The 18,524-nt window shown below is 34.3% G+C and overlaps 1 protein-coding gene across 8 annotated transcripts in view; it reads right to left on the bottom strand.

Annotated features, from left to right (window-relative positions):
* Nucleotides 1-18,524, bottom strand: part of CBLB (Cbl proto-oncogene B) — a 214,374-nt gene that overhangs the window by 79,480 nt on the left and 116,370 nt on the right. For all 8 annotated transcript variants that reach the window (XM_005548241.4, XM_005548244.4, XM_005548242.4 and 5 more), the window contains 4 exons: nucleotides 17,714-17,870; nucleotides 12,198-12,319; nucleotides 6,845-6,982; nucleotides 2,996-3,083 (listed from right to left, as the gene is read on the bottom strand). In XM_005548241.4, coding sequence (XP_005548298.3) covers nucleotides 2,996-3,083; nucleotides 6,845-6,982; nucleotides 12,198-12,319; nucleotides 17,714-17,870 — 505 coding nt within the window. The remainder of the gene's footprint in view (nucleotides 1-2,995; nucleotides 3,084-6,844; nucleotides 6,983-12,197; nucleotides 12,320-17,713; nucleotides 17,871-18,524) is intronic.

Below are 18,524 nucleotides of genomic sequence, written 5' to 3'. Positions count from 1 at the left end.
TCTTTTTTATAAATGCCACATGCTCATATAATTTAACTGTCAAATTGAAAAAAAAAAAAAAAGGATACCTGGCTAAACATTATTTTTTGTTTCACTATCTTTAGAAATCCCAGAAGGGAAGAGAAAAGTGACAAATATTTACCAAGCATTTCCTGTATGCCAGGCACTGTGGTCCACACTTACTATGTCACTTAATCGCCAAAGCATAAGAAGATATATTGAACTTAACAAAAGTTAGGCCTGGGGCTTAATAAGTTTAAATTGTTTGCTTCAAACTCTAAATGAAGTCTCTGACTAAAAAGTGCATACTCTTTCCCTAACACTGTCAAGAAAACAAATCACATCAGTAACCAAAAACCATTTTATTAAAACTGCCGTGTTCTTGATTGATTAGGCTTTTAGCTTAAAACATTTGACAGTAAAATTTTCAAAATTCAAAACATTTGACACAGTAAAATTTTCAAAATTCAAATACTGAAAATATCTTTGTGACAAAGATACAAATAAATTGGTAAATTCGAAAAAAATATATAAAAAAAGTTAGGAATACAAAGAAAAGGAATTATGAAACCAATATTTGGGTAAATAAAGCAACTTTTAGTTCGGTAAGTGACTACAATGTGCCTGGCACTGAGTAGGATAAATAAATAACAATATTTAGTCCACAGCCTACTAAAATATACTATAATCCTGGTGAGAAAAAAATATATATACACATAAACACACGTGGATACATATGCATGTACATGCAGGTACACACATATAAACTGTGTCTACTATGATGCGTGAATATACAAAAATTTTATGGGGAACTTAAGGAAAGAGACAAGAGAGAATGCATAAAAATGGAAAAGAAATAAAACTAAAGTAATTCAAAGTAAGTTATAAATTGCTGATGTCCCTGAAAAAATAGGTAAGTATTGATACTGGTTATGACTGTCTAAAGGACAAATACGCAATTATAAAAAAAATTACATTAGGCTAAAATCACAGATACAGACCTCAGTGCAACCTAAACAATAAGAGTATGTATGAGTAATTTAAGGGAATGTTATTACTTCCAAAGGTTTATTTTTTTAATGGCTTTATAAAGAGGAACTGTCTTTCCTACGTATCCCTTTCACACATATTTGAAAATACGGGATCACTACATAACTTTTAAAACGGCAATCACATATTAAATTTAAAATGGCAATCATAGCCGGGCACGGTGGCTCACGCCTGTAATCCCAGCACTTTGGGAGAGAGAGGCAGGTGGATCACCTGAGGTCAGGGGTTCGAGACCAGCCTGACCAACACAGAGAAACCCCGTCTCTACTAAAAATTCAAAAATTAGCTGATGTGGTGGCGGGTGCCTGTAATGCCAGCTACTTGGGAGGCTGAGGCAAGAGAACTGCTTGAACCCAGAGGGCGGAGGTTGTGGTGAGCCGAGATTGCGCCACTGCACTCCAGCCTGGGCAACAAAAGCAAAACTCTGTCTCAGAAAAAAAAAATGAAAGAAAATGGCTCACGCCTGTAATCCCAGCACTTTGGGAGGCTGAGGCAGGCGGATCACGAGGTTGGGAGATCGAGGCCATCCTGGCAAACACGGTAAAACTCCATCTCTACTAAAAAATACAGAAAATTAGCCGGGCACGGTGGCGGGCGCCTGTAGTCCCAGCTACTCAGGCTGAGTCAGGAGAACGGTGCAAACCCAGGAGGCAGAGCTTTCAGTGAGGCGAGATGGCGCCACTGCACTCCAGCCTGGGCGACAGAGCAAGACTCCATCTCAAAAAAAGAAAAGAAAAAGGCAATCGCTTATTAAATGTACATGTACAATATGTACATATAAATGTCAACGTGTATGTCTCACATAGTAATGTAAAGACCACAGGAACTGAAACTTGGATAATTATAAGGCAAATCATTATCTACTATCTTAAAAAAAGCAGTAATTCTCTTGTTTTTTTCCCTCAGATTTTTATTATTTATTACACAAGGTATGAACATGTCTCAAATATAAAATATTTTAAAACCAGACTGAATGTAAAATAAAAAAATACTCAAATTCTCCCTTCATCCCCTCCCTGATTGCTCAATCCCTGTTACCTCCTCAGTTAAATCCTTTTGCCAGTTTGGTGGTTTTTTTTGATCTTTTAAAAAGTATACTCACATGTTCACATACAGCAATTAATTATGTATTTCCTTACAGAAGTTGAACATACATAATGTAACTTTACCAAATGAAATGTTACCTACTTGTACTTTACATAAATGGAATTATTTTATAGTACAAGATGCAGAAGTTCCCATGTGAGTATGTAGAGCTACCTCCCTCCTGTTGATGACTTCACACAATACAGTATGAGAATAGTAGCCTATTTAATCTATTACTAAACTTCTTAGTATTTTGTAACTTTTTACTTTTAGAAAAAAAATTACAGTAAATATCTGTTGTACAGGTTTTTGTGTGTGTGTGTAAGTGATATATATGGGATCTATTACATATATAGATTCTAAAGTGAAAAGATATTTTCACTTAGATTTTTATAATTACTGAATATCACTCTCAAGAAAGGTTTTACCGACTTACATTCCCATTCAAAATCTATGAGGTTGCTAGCAATGGATTTAGAAAAACATAACTGTTATCTTCAACAGGCTTCAATTATCTATTTGACTCTAAAATCTAAGGCATATGATTATTCTAATCTTTTTTTTGGGAGCTTTCTAAACTATGGCTCTCTCCTTACATCCACCTACCTGCTCATGGATTTATTTATTTCCCCCATATAAATGCCAATACTATATGGAAAGCAAGAATTCTAACAGCATAAATTTGTATCAAAAAATCTAAGAAAGTAATATAATTTCTCTTTAAACACTCTTCTAATTCCTTAAGTATATGTTGTATTAAATACTTGTGCATGATTTTAACTACTGTATGAGAGTCTTATTTATTTAGAAGGCATTATGGATACTTATTTAATTATACTTTTCTAGAAATTATCCTTACCTGTGTAACTTTTATATGGTCATGAGGTGTAGGTTCACATAATCCAGTTAAATCAGGATTATAACTCCTCCCGTCAGGATAAAGATAACTGAATTTAAACAGAAACTTTATTATCTTAAATATACAAGTTTTAATTGCATTTAAGGATATTTAATCAACTTTTTCTATATTCAAACATACATTTGGATGTTTCCTTTTTATGTAACATATCGATAACATATTACTTCATTATTTCCAAAATATTATGTTGTTTTTAGGACACTTAGAATGTAGAAATTATTTTCATATAAGAAATACATAATGAATATAGCCCAACCCACTAAGCAACCATTTTCAATGAAATACCTTTAATATATGTCTCTTATATAAGCTAAGAATATTTCACTGATCAATCATGTTCTATTCCAAAACACTTTGAGGATATACCTATTTGCAACTGTTACATCTTTCATCTGAGGCACAGGTAATGTTAATCACATCATTTTACACCATGCCTAATACCACGTGGAAAGAAAATATAATTAAAGGCCACAGTTCTCTTGTAAGTTATTCAAACGCTTCTGTGGTGTTCCTGTTTCTACAGTTTCCATATCTCTTCTCTCATCTTCCCCTCACCCTAACACAAACACATATGCACAAATGCAAATACACATACACATGCACATACACATTTTAAAAAATTAGAAAATGCTACATTTCCATGTTTCATTGACTTAACACTACAAACACAAAATGGTCTATAGATAGAAACAAGGTTCTATTATCAGGAAAAACTGAAATCTGAACTAAAAGTTGTAGTAATAATGCATTCTTGCTGTGTTAAATCAGAAGTTGTACTTGTTATTCAAAAATTCATCAAAAAATAAAATTTACTGTGTTGGTAAACACTTATTTTTAATTTTAAAAAGTGGTAATGTCACTGCTGTGTTTCATCAGTTTATTAAATTATGGTTAATTCTGTTTAACATCTTTCTATACTAAATTTCTTAAATAAAATAGTAAGAATATAGTACTATAGTATGTATATTTAAAAGGGTAAAACTATAACAAATCTATTCTTTAAAGTAATAAACAATATTTATCCTCGAATGAGGTGTCTACAAACACGTTAAGTGTTAGAATTTACCCAGGAAAACCAGAAAAATGAACTTAAAGGACAGATAATTCTGACATAGTAAGGGACAAATCAGTGAGATGATTTTTTTATGATTTAGCAAAAGGAATTTACTACATCTGAGTATGATACAAATTTAGAATGTCCTTATGGGTGTGCTACAAAATTTGACAAATATTAAATGAGGAATGATAATCCAAAGAAGATAAGCAACTTTTTAATATACTCTAAAAATTGGCCATTTAAAAAAATATTATATAAAATTTTAGGTATCACATTTCAATAATATGAAGAAATTCTAGCAAGAATTCAGAAATTAAAGTTACAAAAATGAGGATTAGGGTACCATAGGAAAGGTTAAAAGTTCTTTTTAACCTATCAGGAGGTTGTTGATAGGTTAAAAAGGTATAAAAAGGACCTTTAACCTTTCCTATGGTACGCTAATCATCATTTTTGATTATTTCTGTCCTTAGTACACCCAGGATATACTGCAGATGAGCGCTTTTCAATGGCATTGAAGGAGTAAAGAATGTTGGGTGGTTATCAAAATAAACATCTCTTTCAACTATGTCATACAATATTGGATTAACTATTAATATAAGGAAATACAGTGGACTCGGATGGTAGCTGGATGCAATGATATCCTATTCTGATCTTATGAGAAACCTTATCTAATTAATTTATAAATCCTATTTTATCCTAATATATTATTAAAGTTCAAAATCAACTAGTTAAATCCCTCTGGAGATGCGTGTGTGTGTGTGTGTGTGTATGTGTGTGTAACTCTCAAGAGTTACTGTGCCCAGGATTTTAAAGGCTTTGCTCCGCTGATTATAATACTAAAATTTGTGACTCTTTGAATGACATTTGAAAAACAGAAGGAATAACTCAAACAAGCTACATCAAAATTTTTCCCTCTACAGATTTGTCCATTTACCATCTACTTATAAATTCAAACTTTAAAGTATATTTTCTTAAAAAAAAACTCTGTAATCATTGTAAATCAAAATCTATACACAAATCTTTGATGCATTAGAAGAAAGGTATAAATAACCAAGACTAGCAAATTTATGAAAATCAGAAGGAAAAGGAAAGAGAAATACACATTTGGTACCATAACTTGCCATACAATTACTACGTAACTAATTTATTGAAAGGTTTCGTGTGTGTGGGTTTTTTTTTTTTTTTCTTTCCAGATAGGGTCTCACTCTGATGCCCAGGCTGGAGTGCAGTGACACGATGTCGTCACTGTAGCCTCAACTTCCCAGGCTCAGGTGATTATCCCATCTTAGCCTCCAGAGTAGCAGGGACTAGTCATGCGCCACCATGCCCAACTAGTTTTTTGCATTTTTTGTAGAGAGAGGGTTTTGCCATGTTGCCCAGCCTCATCTCGAACTCCTGAGCTCAAGTGATCCTCCTGCCTTAGCCTCCCAAAATGCTGGGATTACAGGAGTAAGCTACCAGTCCCACCCAAAAGCTCACAGGTTTTTAAAAATTCCTACTTTTTCTTTGCATAAATCTCATCACTTTTTTTCCTTTCTTTCTTTGTTTTGCAATTACTTTGAGAAAGGTAAAACTCAAATCATTTCCTCTTTGTTAACTCTGGTGGAATTTCTTCTGCTAGGTTTCAGAATTCATACTGCAGTGAGTTTGATCATGAGCATCTCTAAGTTACCCAGCAAGGCAGAGGGGAAGAAAAAGCAGCATGATCAAGTGCACTGAGAATACAAGGAGAGGACAAAGGGAGTGACATGTGAATAAAGCAAAGAAGAACCAGATATATTTACTATTAAGGGACCCAATAGCTTGTCCATACTTTGTGTGTCGAGGGAGTGGGGAGAATTCATTAATTTAAAAAACAAAGGGGAACTTATTTATTTTTAAATTTTAAAAAGGAATATAGCCTGAGATAAACTAAACTTAGCTATTAACACATAGTCCTAGAATATGGAGTTATTATCAGTGTGAATGAAGGAAAGATCTACGAGAGAAAAGAAAAGGAAGGGGTGGAGGGAGAAACAGATAAGAAAGAGAAAAGAAAGTCTGGCACTAACAATCAAACTTTAAAAAGTGAAACTGGCCGGGCGCGGTGGCTCATGCCTATAATTCCAGCACTTTGGGAGGCTGAGGCGGGCGGATCATGAGGTCAGGAGATCAAGACCATCCCGGCCAACATGGTGAAACCCTGTCTCTACTAAAATACAAAAAACTAGCCAGGCGTAGTGGCACATGCCTGTAGTCCCAGCTACTTGGGAGGCTGAGGTAGGGGAATCCCTTGAACCCAGGAGGCCGAGGTTGCAGTGCCAAGATTGTACCACTGCACTCCAGCCTGGCAACAGAGTGAGACTCCGTTTCAAAAAAAGAAAAAAAAAAGTGAAACTAGTAATCTAAGGGTTATATGAGGAAAAAGAAGTCAATTATTCTAAATAATTTAAAATATAAACAGTTTTACATCCATTTTAAAACTACCTTTAAGTCCCAACTTTTTATCATATGAAAGATAAAAATTCATGTAATTTGAAGTTGAAATGTATTTGCTGTAACATAGTTTCAAATAATTAGGTTACCTTAAAATGACTATATAAAGAGATGAACAACAAACTAAGGAACATCCATTATTTCTCAGTCTTAAGATTAAAAAGCAGCCTCGCTATCCATTTTCTCCATCACAAAGCAATCTTTATTTTTCAAATTCATGAATCATAAGCACTCCAACTCCCATTTCTCATACTTACAATCCTTCCCTGCTGCCATCGATCAGGGCTTGAAATAAGGGCTTGTTATGAGGTATGGTCTGTAAGATATTCCCATCCCCAGTCACATAGCCAATGGCCCACTGTCCCAAACGAGTGCAACTTAACCGGAAAATATAGCTGCAAAACATAAGAAAATTATGTTTAATTTAATTCAGAATGTAAATCAATACTAAACAATTTGTTAGGGTTCCTTCAAGCAAAACAATAAACAGAATCATTTAGAATTCCTGAATACTCCTCATATTCTAACTTCTAACTTATTTTTAACAACATTGTACTTTTCCATTTATCAATTTAGAAGAGAAACACTGATCATTACTTTTTATTTAAATACTTCCAGATACATATACAAGAAAATAAACAAGATTGTAAACTATCTAGGGATTTTTTTTTTTTTACCATCATCAGGGTGCTGTGTATGGAAGTGTTGATGGCATGGAATAGCTACAAAATAAATCACTCTTGGAATGTAAAAACAAAATAAGTGAAAATTTAAATTCAATTTGCTTACCTCAGAAAAAAACTGAGCCAGTTTCTACTGTAGAACTCGATATATTCCTTTGTAATTTAGACATTAAAATTAGTTTTGTTTGTTTGTTTTTTGAGACGGTGTCTCTGTCGCCCAGGCTGGAGTGCCATGGCGCGATCTCGGCTCACTGCAACCTCCGCCTCCCAGGTTCAAGCGATTATCCTGCCTTAGCCTCCCGAGTAGCTGGGACTACAGGCGCGTGCTATGATGCCCAGCTAATTTTTTGTATTTTTGTTGTTGTTGTTTTTTAGTTTTTCAGACAGAGTCTTGCTCTGTCGCCCAGGCTGGAGTGCAGTGGAGCGATCTCGGCTCACTGCAAGCTCCGCCTCCCGGGTTCACGCCATTCTCCTGCCTCAGCCTCCCAAAAAGCTGGGACTACAGGTGCCCGCCACCACGCCCTGCTAATTTTTTTGTAGTTTTAGTAGAGACGGGGTTTTACCGTGTTAGCTAGGATGGTCTCCATCTCCTGACCTCGTGATCCGCCCGCCTCGGCCTCCCAAAGTGCTGGGATTACAGGCGTGAGCCACCACAACCGGCCAATTTTTTGTATTTTTAATACAGACAGGGTTTCACTTGTTAGGATGGCCTCGATCTCCTGACCTAGTGACCCACCCGCCTCAGCATCTCAAAGTGTTGGCATTACAGGCGTCAGCCACCGCGCCCGGCCCGCTTTTTAAAAAAATAGTAACTTTTCTTTCAGGTATTCCAGCCATTCATCCCTAAGGTTCAAAAGTGCAAACTAGGTAATTTCATGGCTGCCATCTAACCATATCAAATTCAGTATCTTACAATGGGAAGTTAAGATAGTTCAAAAATATAAAACAAATCAAATCCAATCCCTTAAAACTAATATCCAACAAAAGGAGACAGCAACTTGGCTTTAAATCCATCATTATCATTTATGTATCAATCTAGCTATCTATATACTTATTTCATTTTAGATCATTTCTCTTTATTTGAGTGTACTGCATTTAATCTTTCTATCAGGATACCCTTCTGGATTTTATTACCCCATTAAGCAGATAAAAAACAAGCCAATTTAAATCTGTTGGCTGTATTTTAATACTCTAGCTGCTGTATGTATGTGGCAGACACAAGTATCTCAAAATATACTTTAGTTATTGATAGACCAAGTACTATAAATGTAACTTTAAAGATATACTTTAACATACATAATGGCTGTAGTCACTGGATTTAATTAACTTGTATATTTAGTAGTAGAGTGTAATTTCATCTTTTGACAAACTAGAATTTTAAAAAAAGAAGTGATTTTTAAATATTAAAAAAAATATATTGGTGATAGCATCTTTGGAAAGAACTTTTCAAAAAAGTCTAAAAACATATATCCCTAGACAAACTGAAAATAGGATATCAATCTGTCGATTATTGGCATTCTTAATCAAAATCAGATAAAATAATGCCACTGAGACTTACGGCTATGATATTATGAGAAGTGCCAAAAATAATAGAAAGTCACTATAAATTATAATTCAGAAGGACATTATTAAACTGTTATATAAAAAATAATATAAAATTCCTACAAATTAAATCAAAAGTTAGAATCTTAAAAATCTGTGTACTATGAATCTCAGCAAAATTTATAGAGTATATTAACATGAAGAAAATAATTACAAATCTGCATTGCTAGTAATTTTAAATGTAATTCCAAATTTATTCGTATACTAAGAATTTGGTAGATACTGAAATACATACTTGTGAAATTGCTCAGATTTTTAATTCATGTCCTTTTCTATTGCTCTAAACATTGTTTTGGGATGGTGTTTCTAAAACTCATTACTACACAGAAGGTTCAAGCAATTCATGTATATAAGAGATAGTAATACCAGCAATCTGGTAAGAGCCAAGGGCATTTTAGAACAATTTCTTCCTCTCATGCACCTTTTTCCTATCCCATTTAATTTGCTGCTGACCCTTTGGCTTGTGGCTACCCCTTCCCAACCTCAAGTGAATTTTTGGCTTATTTTTAGCACCCTGCTCTCTTAAACAGCATGCTTAATTTAATCAAATTAGGGGTAGGTGTGGTGGCTCACATCTGTAACCCCAGCACGTTGGGAGGCTGGGCCAGGTGGATTATTTGACACCAAGAGTTCGAGACCAGCGTGGCCAATATGGCAAAACCCCGTCTCCACTAAAAATACAAAAAAAAAAAAAAAAAAAAAAAAAATTGGCAAGACATGATGGTACATGCCTGTAGTCCCAGCTACTCAGGAGGCTGAGGCATGAGAATCATTTGAACCCAGGAGATGGAGCTTACAGTGAGCCAAGATGGTACCACTGCATTCCTGCCTGGGGTGAACACAGTGAGACTGTTTCAAAAAAAAAAAAAAAAAATACACACACACACACACACACACAACTGAGGTATCTTTCATGTTGACGAGGTGGTTTAGGGTTCAATGCCACTCTTATCACCTAAAAAGCCACCTAATGAATATTTCACTTTGATTCCCAAATGTCACTACCTTCACCCCGTAATTCATATTTTGTCAGATGGATCCCTAATAATAAAGCACAACCTAAGGAGCCAAAATGTCCCTGAAGTAAATCCAATTGTTTTCTATACTATGAAGTCAAAGACACGAAATACTTTCCAAGATTTTAAAAAAAAAAAAAAAAAGTTAAACGCAGATATTCTCCAAAGCAAATATTTGTTACAATTTTTTTTTATTCATTAAGGGTGTTTTCCTAAACACATCTTTAGTACCCACATCATACTTTACACATTATAATTTGTTATATATTATTTATTTCATCATTAGCTACCTAAAATTTAATAGAAAAAATCATTACATGGCAAGTTAGGAAGGAAACAAAGATTTTTTTTTCAGAGGACACTATTCTAGTTTTTTAATGTATGATTGATACACAAAAAAGCTGTATAAAAGGTATATACTGTACGCATTTGAAGATAAGTTTACTGGTGGGTCTTATGACAAATATTCTTAGCAGAGGGCAGTAGTTTTTTATTAAGAGAACTTTTCCAAATAGTAATGAGATCTGGCTGTTTTTCTCAACATTGTAATTCATGTTCTCCATGATATTGAACAAGTAAACAAAACCAAAAATAAAGGCCTCAGTTTCCTCATTATTTCTATGATTGGACAAGATAATTTATCAAATAACTCACATGTTAAGTTTCTATGATTGCATAATTCCAACCACCACACATTTTTCAAATCATACTCCAAGCGCAAGAAAGATACTTCATATGACGTCATTCAAGAGAGTAAAAATTATGGAAAAATCTGGTCATAAGAGATTGTTGAATGAAACAAAATCATTCATCTAAAACATTGTCAACATGCAAAATAACTGATCTGCTCTCATGGTCACAATGAGAACTAACTCTCCTTAGTATAAATGGAAGATTTCAGTGGAAGCCAAACTGTTTTTGTACTCACTGGCTTCTTTTTCAAATATACTATATAAATTCTTAAAAAGACAAAAACATGGAAAGTTTCATTATGACAGAGAACAAAAAATCAGCACTATTGGCTTGTACTAAAAAAAAAAATGTTTTGGCCGGGCGTGGTGGCTCACACCTGTAATCCCAGCACTTCGGGAAACTAAGGCGGGCAGATCACGAGGTCAGGAGATCAAGACCATCCTGGACAACATGGTGAAACCCCGTCTCTACTAAAAATACGAAAATTAGCTAGGCATGGTGGCACATGCCTGTAATCCCAGCTACTTGGGAGGCTGAGGCAGAAGAATCGCTCAAACCAGGGAGTCGAAGGTTGCAGTGAACGGAGATCGCGCCATTGCACTCCAGCCTGGCGACAGAGCAAGACTCCATCTCAAAAACAAAGCAAAACAAAACAAAAATGTTTTAAAGTACAAACATTATATACAGCACAAATCAAATAAAAATGATACTAGAAAAAAAAAAGGTACACTTAAAAACCACCACCAAATTCATCCCTAAAATGAAATGTTCTCTACAGGAAAATCAGTGCACTAATGAATACTGGAATAGCATCTGAAATGTGAGGATTCTGACAAGCAGGTCTCTAATATCCCTATTGCTGTACTCAGCATACTGCCTGCCATAGCACAAATGCTTACTATGTGCCTAATGAATTTTTAGATGAAATACATGGGAAAATGCACTGAACCATGGAAGAGAGAGATTTTCTGGACCCCGATTTGCCATTAATAAGGTGTAATTTCTTGGCCAAAGCCACAGGGGCTGACCGACCTCTCCAAGGTTCATTTAGTTTCATCATTTGGAAAATAAAATATAAATTCTGAGGCTACAATAAAACATAAGGCATTATGAAAAAAGTTTTCAAGGACACGAAATTGGTTTTGATTATAACAATAGGTCTATATATGCTATGTACATACATTTATTTGTTCATAAACTTACATTTATATTTATGTGTTCAGGTGCATGTATATGTACTTGTATTTATCAGAGAACTTAAATGAATGTCTTTAAAATACCCCAAAGTAACGAACATAAGACTGTTCCATTTATTTGTTCTTTAGCACAGTATTCAAGTATTCAAATATATACATACAATTTTGCACATAAACACAGAAATCATGAAAACAGAAAGGAGACCACATCCCCTTTCACTTTATGAATACCAAGTTTCAGACTAAGCACAATGTATCAATTTAAAGGATTAGATTAAGAAGCACCATTTTGGTCTTTTAGCTTTTCTAGCCCCCTCCCAAGCATGCCATCAGTGGGTGTTGCTGACTAACTTAGGAACAAACCATGGAGAATTTTCATCTTTGGATATATCACATAATATTACTGCTAAAAAGTCTTACCTTCCGGGTTTGGTGCTGTATTTCTGCAGTCGTGCTTTAACTTCATCATACGTGAGAAATGCCATGTAACCTGGATGTGTCACAGCTAAAAAATTCCAATTCCGCAAAATAGAGCCCCAAGGCTAAAAAATAAATAAATTAAAAGAGATTATCTAGAGAATATCAAATATTGATTACATACTGAACCATCATTTAATACATTTAACATTATCTTGGATATTTTAAGTTAATCTGACCTTATGTGGTTTAGGTCAACTTTTGTTACCTACCAGCAGACATTCAAGTCTATTGTTCTTTAGAGAAATATGATTAGGCAGAAAACAGATTTTTCAGGAAGAGAATACGGAGAAGAAAAAAGAAAACCACAAAATCTCTTCTCTACACAGTCTGTTCTCACTACAGCACTTGTGACCATTTTAAAACATAAATGAAATAATTCTTCTGTTCAAAGCCTTCTAACTTTGAATAAAAGCCAAAGTCCTCATATATTGCTTAGAAGGACTTTATAGGGTTTGATCCCCAGCAGTTCCCCTTTTTGTCTTCATCTGCTATAACTCTCCCACTTTCTGCATCTTCTCCAGCCTGCTATTGTCTTGAACACAAATGCCCTCTTTCCTCTTAGAGTCTTTGTATTTGCCGATGCCTTTACTTGAATTTTCTTCCCCCAAATATCCATCTCATTCCTGTCTCCAAATGTCACTTCCTCAATGAAGCCTTCTCTGACCAGCATATTTAAAACTGTTACCTCTTGCCATATTCCTCACCTCCGTGTATGTCTGTTTCGTTAACAACTGCTTCATTTTACAGAGTAAGAAACCATATCATAGAACTTACATGACTTGGCAAAGGTTACACATTAACCATAAGCTACATAAGGACAAGGAACATGCCTGTCTTGTTTGCCCATGGGATGCCAGGACCACTGCAGCATCAGATAACAGTAATCAGCCAAGGATCAATGTCACTGAACAGATCCTCTAGTGACTTGTGTAAAAGGCTAGTGTTAACACTACTGTAGTCACATCTGGCTTAACTTTACCTAACTATAAACTTAGGAAAGGTTTAGGGTTTAAAAGTGAGTTACATAAAAACAAAACCTTTCGCATAAGTATTTGGTTTGTACCATTGCATCATTCTCTCTTTAATCTGATTGGTTGTATGTCCAGCTACCAGGGCAAGAGAAAAAAGGCAGGCAGTGATAGACAACTTTACTCAAGGGTGTGGATGAATCATCTCTGTAATTTTTTTAAGGCTGAAGCTACATTTATTCCAAGGAACTGGCAGCATACTCTATCTGATGTGCCAGATTATTAAATCTTCTACATAAAAGAAAAAAAACAAAGTATTTTTACGTTGCCATGTTAAAGCTGTTAAACAGTTATTCTAGACATGATTACTGGTAAAAGTTCCTGCTTTTGTTTGTTTTGAGACTTGTTCCTCATTATTGTTAAGCAAGTTACAAATTTATAAGTCAGAATTCTTCAAGGATTATAACCCTTGAGATGAGGATAACAAAGAATGATTTAGTAATAATAAAGTTTTTAGCCTTTTTCAACATAACAAGAAAAATCTTCGGGGTATTTCCCCATCACACTAAAATACCTAATTGGGCAAGAAAGGCGCTCTAGAGAATAATAATATGAGAGGCTGAAAAAAATGCATGTTTTAAATTTTCTCCCTAATGCATGACTAAAAAATTGCATTAAATATTACTTAGAAAATGTCAGTATGTATTTTTAAAAACTGAGCGATAACTGTTATTCTAGACCCTAGTTTTTGTTTTGTTTTGTTCTACCCATCTATAAAGGACAAGGATGAAAGAAATATCAAACAAATATTTGGGTCACTTCCATTAAAGTCCACACAAATTAGTGGAAGAGTGGTTGAAAAAAAATGCTGAACTTTATAGAGCACCAATGCACAGATCAAAATATAAGTAAAAAAATTAAATTGGTGTTTTGAGCCAACTGCTACAGTATTTAGCAACCATTTCTTAGTACATAACCCAGAGGGCCAGCTTCTAATTGCAAAAATATTTATGTAATAGAATGACACTGTGTATTGTTTTTCTCGTATGCAGCCCACTCAAAACAGAAACATGCAGTACTTATGTGCTTTTTATTTTTAAAGTATTTCGATGACTACTGGCTTAAAAAAGGCAAAACAAAGTGTTTTGGAGAATATATTTTTTTTATTTTGCTTTTCAGATTAAAGAAATTTTTTCGTATATAAGAACATAAAATTATCTAGATATTTTAAATGACTATAGAAATTAATGAAGTGAATAAAGGAGACAAGTCCCTCCATTCTCTCAAATGCTACTATTTTCAAGAAGAGCCAGTTACTGACTTATAGCTTAAGTTGGAAGAGGGTCCTCGGCTGGTCTGCCTAGATACTCTCTTTAATTCTTTGCTACAACTGAGGACTTTCCTCTTCTTTGATTTTCCTCACTATTCCATTGATGCTACATATTCCACAGTCACTAGGATATTCTACTAAAATACTCCATCCTTATCCTGCTACCCCCAAATTTAGTGCCCCATTTCTCAGTGACCCCATTTTTTCTAATAGTGGGGATATAGAAGAAAAGGAGAACAACAGCCCCAGGGAGAAGGAAGAGAGAAGCAAAATCCCTATAATTCCTTTCCAGGACAGTAGCATGTGCCGATTCCAGCATCTCTAAGTGACTTTGAGAGAAAAGAGAAGGATAAAGAAAAGGAAAGAAGGAAGAAGAGGAAATGAGGAAGGTGACCACAGTAAGATCCCTCCAGTGACTCCCAAGTATTTGTTCAGGTTCTGCCTGCATATAAGAATGAAAGCCAAGAGGAAGCAAACCTTTTTACTTCTTTCATTCCCTCTGTAATTCTCAACTTCATCTCCTGCCCCCCGCTGGCTCCTTCTTAAAAACCTTCTGCTAGTTTCTCTACTTCAGACCCCAAATTCTAAAAGTGTACCTTGCTCACCTTCAGTTCCCATTCTGCTAAATATCCCACTCTCAATAATTTGCAGTCAGAAGAAGTCACTGCCAATTAACTACTAATATCATGGCTATAACTGAATGTATGTTCCTGCAGTCACACAGTATTAGCAAAACATATGTTCATACGTAATATATAAATGTAAGGATTTAATGAATACATTTAAGAAAATCACTTAATTTTTAAAGTTGTATAAAAAGATCAGCAAAAGTTAAACCATCTACTTCTCTATACACAGAACCAATTTTATCATATTTTAAGGCACACATACGATTATATTCAAAGCATTTGATTGGAGTATAGAAATAAACAAATGATGAATCTCAGAAATACACAGGGGCTAAACAAGAGTTCTTCAGCTCCTTCTGTAATCACATTTTTAAAATGATTAGGAATTCCCTGGCCCAGGTAAGATTTTCATTTTACGATCTAAAACTTTTCACAGTAGCTTGACTTAAAAATAGCCCTTTCTTTTCCCATCCCAGTGAAAGTAAATAAGATATATATTCCTTAGAGTATCAAGGCTGACTTGTGCTATTTTAAAGTAAAACAGCTTATAAGAAAATATGTCCACATATTAAATAGCAGTTTAGGTAAGTGTTTAACCAACATTAAGTTGCCCTCATACTTTCAATATATAACGCCAGGGAATTCTAGCATTTAATACCCACAGTAAAAAGTCATCCAGGCTCACCACAAAAATATACTCACTTCCTAGAATGAGCAGTTAGGTTTAATGTAGGAAGATTACTTTTACTCTCTTCCTTGACAAGGTGAAGAAGCAAAGCTCCTACTATTTAGAATCTCTTTGTATCATGTTAAATAAATAAGATATTCTGTAAAATTATCAGAAACCTTTAAAGAAAGGAGAGGTTCCATTATAAAATGACCAATATCAGATAACTTTTTTTTCTAAAATAGATCTTAAAATCTTTGAAAAACGTAAACTGTCAAACTATAATATACACCAAGGGAATAATCATGAACTCAAAAATTTAAAATAATCAAAAGCACACTTTCATCAGTGATTTATCTAATTGCTTACCCTATATACAAGGTAGAATTATGATTCTGAAATTGTAATACAATGAAATATATCCTGTATTTTTTTTTTTTTTTTTTTGAGACGGAGTTTCGCTCTGTCGCCCAGGCTGGATGCAGTGGTGTGATCTCGGCTCACTGCAAGTTCCACCTCCTGGGTTCACACCATTCTCCTGCTTCAGCCTCCCAAGTAGCTGGGGCTACAGGCGCCCACCACCACCACGTCCAGCTAATTTTTTGCATTTTTAGTAGAGACATGGTTTCACATCCTATATGTATTGTTGACAGGAGTTAATCTCTCTTCTATTAATGGGTTCCTTCATAAATTAAAAGCTAATCCTGTGCAATGTGGTTTTTATTACATAAACTAGTCATCCAATCCTTGCTAGCTAGTGCCAAGCAGAATTAAAGATCAGAGAAGTAAAGTTCATGTAACATGAAAAACATGAAACCAACATTATACTCTGATATTTGTTGAAAGCATGTTTCAAAGAGAATAAATTTTACTTCAGATTAAAATGATAAAAAATTGTATCAGAATATAAGTAAGCCCAGTCTGATCAACTTACCTCATTTACTATATAATTTATGTTACTAAATCATAAAAATGTTAAGCAGAAAATTTTTATTTTGTGACTACTTGAACTGAAACCCATAGATGATATACATTTTAGTGGCAGAGGCAAACTCAAAACACAAATTTCAAGTCTTCATGTTTAAGGTAATTCCATTAAGGCATGCAAAAGAAGAAAATGATAGCATCCATATAATGCTACATTCTTCTAATGTGCTATGTGAAAACAATTATGGAGGATAATTTAAAAGGAAAAACAATAAGCATAACAAAAATGTTCATCTTAAAGTTGTTTACACTAGAGAAAATGCAGGTAAAAATCTAAATTTTTCAAAAGAGAGCTTTGTTAATACTAACATACTATTTTGAATGAATATGACATAGGAACTTATGAAGAATATTTATTGACACTGAAAACTGTTCGTTACACATGGTTGAATGTGCAAAGCAATTTATAAAATAAGTACAGGACACAAGTTCTGTTCTATACAGAACAGTCTGGTATTTCTAAGTTTACTATTTCTCTTTTAACCTAATAAACGCAGAAGGCAAAGGGAAAGATTTTAGATCTAGCTGGAAAATGCCCACCTGCAGTTGTTGCATTCTATCCATCATTGTGCTAAAACATCAACAAAATAAAGTGAGGAAACTAAGTAGAGAGTTTAAAACAAAGCTCTTTTGGATGGATCCTCTCAAAGCTGACAAGCAGCCACCAGGCTCACAGCATCCGATACTCCAAACTTAAGCCAAATGGCTCACTCTAAACTTTTAGCAATGACCAAACATACCAATAAAATTACAGACTAATAGTAATGACACTATTTTCCATATGTTTGTTTATATGTGTGTAAGAGAGAGAGAAACAGAGAGAAAAGAAAGGGAGAGAGGAAGGGAATGGATAGACTAAGCAAGTATAAACTTACCTGAAACAGCCTGGTAAAAATATCAAATTCAAAAACTGAAATGTAATCATTGCAAGTTAAATCAATTGTTGATTTTAGAGCCATTGCTTCCAGGCCAGAGCTAATCTGGTGGACCTCATGAAGGCACTGTCTGAATACTTTCCATGGTACGATAGTTCTGTGCAAGGTGGAAAAAAAGGGAAATAATTGAATCAAGTGTCATTTAAGAAATACCTCCCTTTGAAGCAGCAAAATTCAATAATAAAATTAATATAATTGTATTTGTACTACCAGACAAATATTTGAGAATACTGTTCATATTTCAGAACAAATGTAGTGGGTTCCGTTTAACTCAATTATTTTGCATTTGCTAAGAATAAGACAAAAATTTAAATTAATTTTCTCTCAAACATTTCTAGGCTATCAAGATAGCTATAGAAACACATCTAAAAAAAGGTATTAGGTCAAAGTCTTATGTGTCATGACCTCTTCATGTGTGTATACAAGGTTATTTAATAATGAATCAAGATTTAATTCTCATTTTCTAAAAACAGTCATAAGATGATGGATCCATATAATATACATCCTTTATTCATTGCACAAATGAGTAATATGTATTAGCCAATTCAAGAAGACTAAGATGGAAAGCCATCAAGACATTTCTGCCACAACCTTGATGTTTTCTGCAGAGATGAAAAGCATATGTTATCTAACTTTTCATATTAATACAAAAGAAAAACTTAATTTTTTAAACCAACCACAATGGTTATATCATGGGAGTTTATTCAACATTTATTTATTACTGTATTTTGACTAAATATCATTCAACAAA

Source organism: Macaca fascicularis, chromosome 2, assembly GCF_037993035.2.
Source record: "Macaca fascicularis isolate 582-1 chromosome 2, T2T-MFA8v1.1".
NCBI lineage: Eukaryota > Metazoa > Chordata > Mammalia > Primates > Cercopithecidae > Macaca > Macaca fascicularis.
The sequence above is the reverse complement of the archived record's forward strand: the minus strand, read 5'-3'. Positions and strand labels throughout refer to the sequence as shown.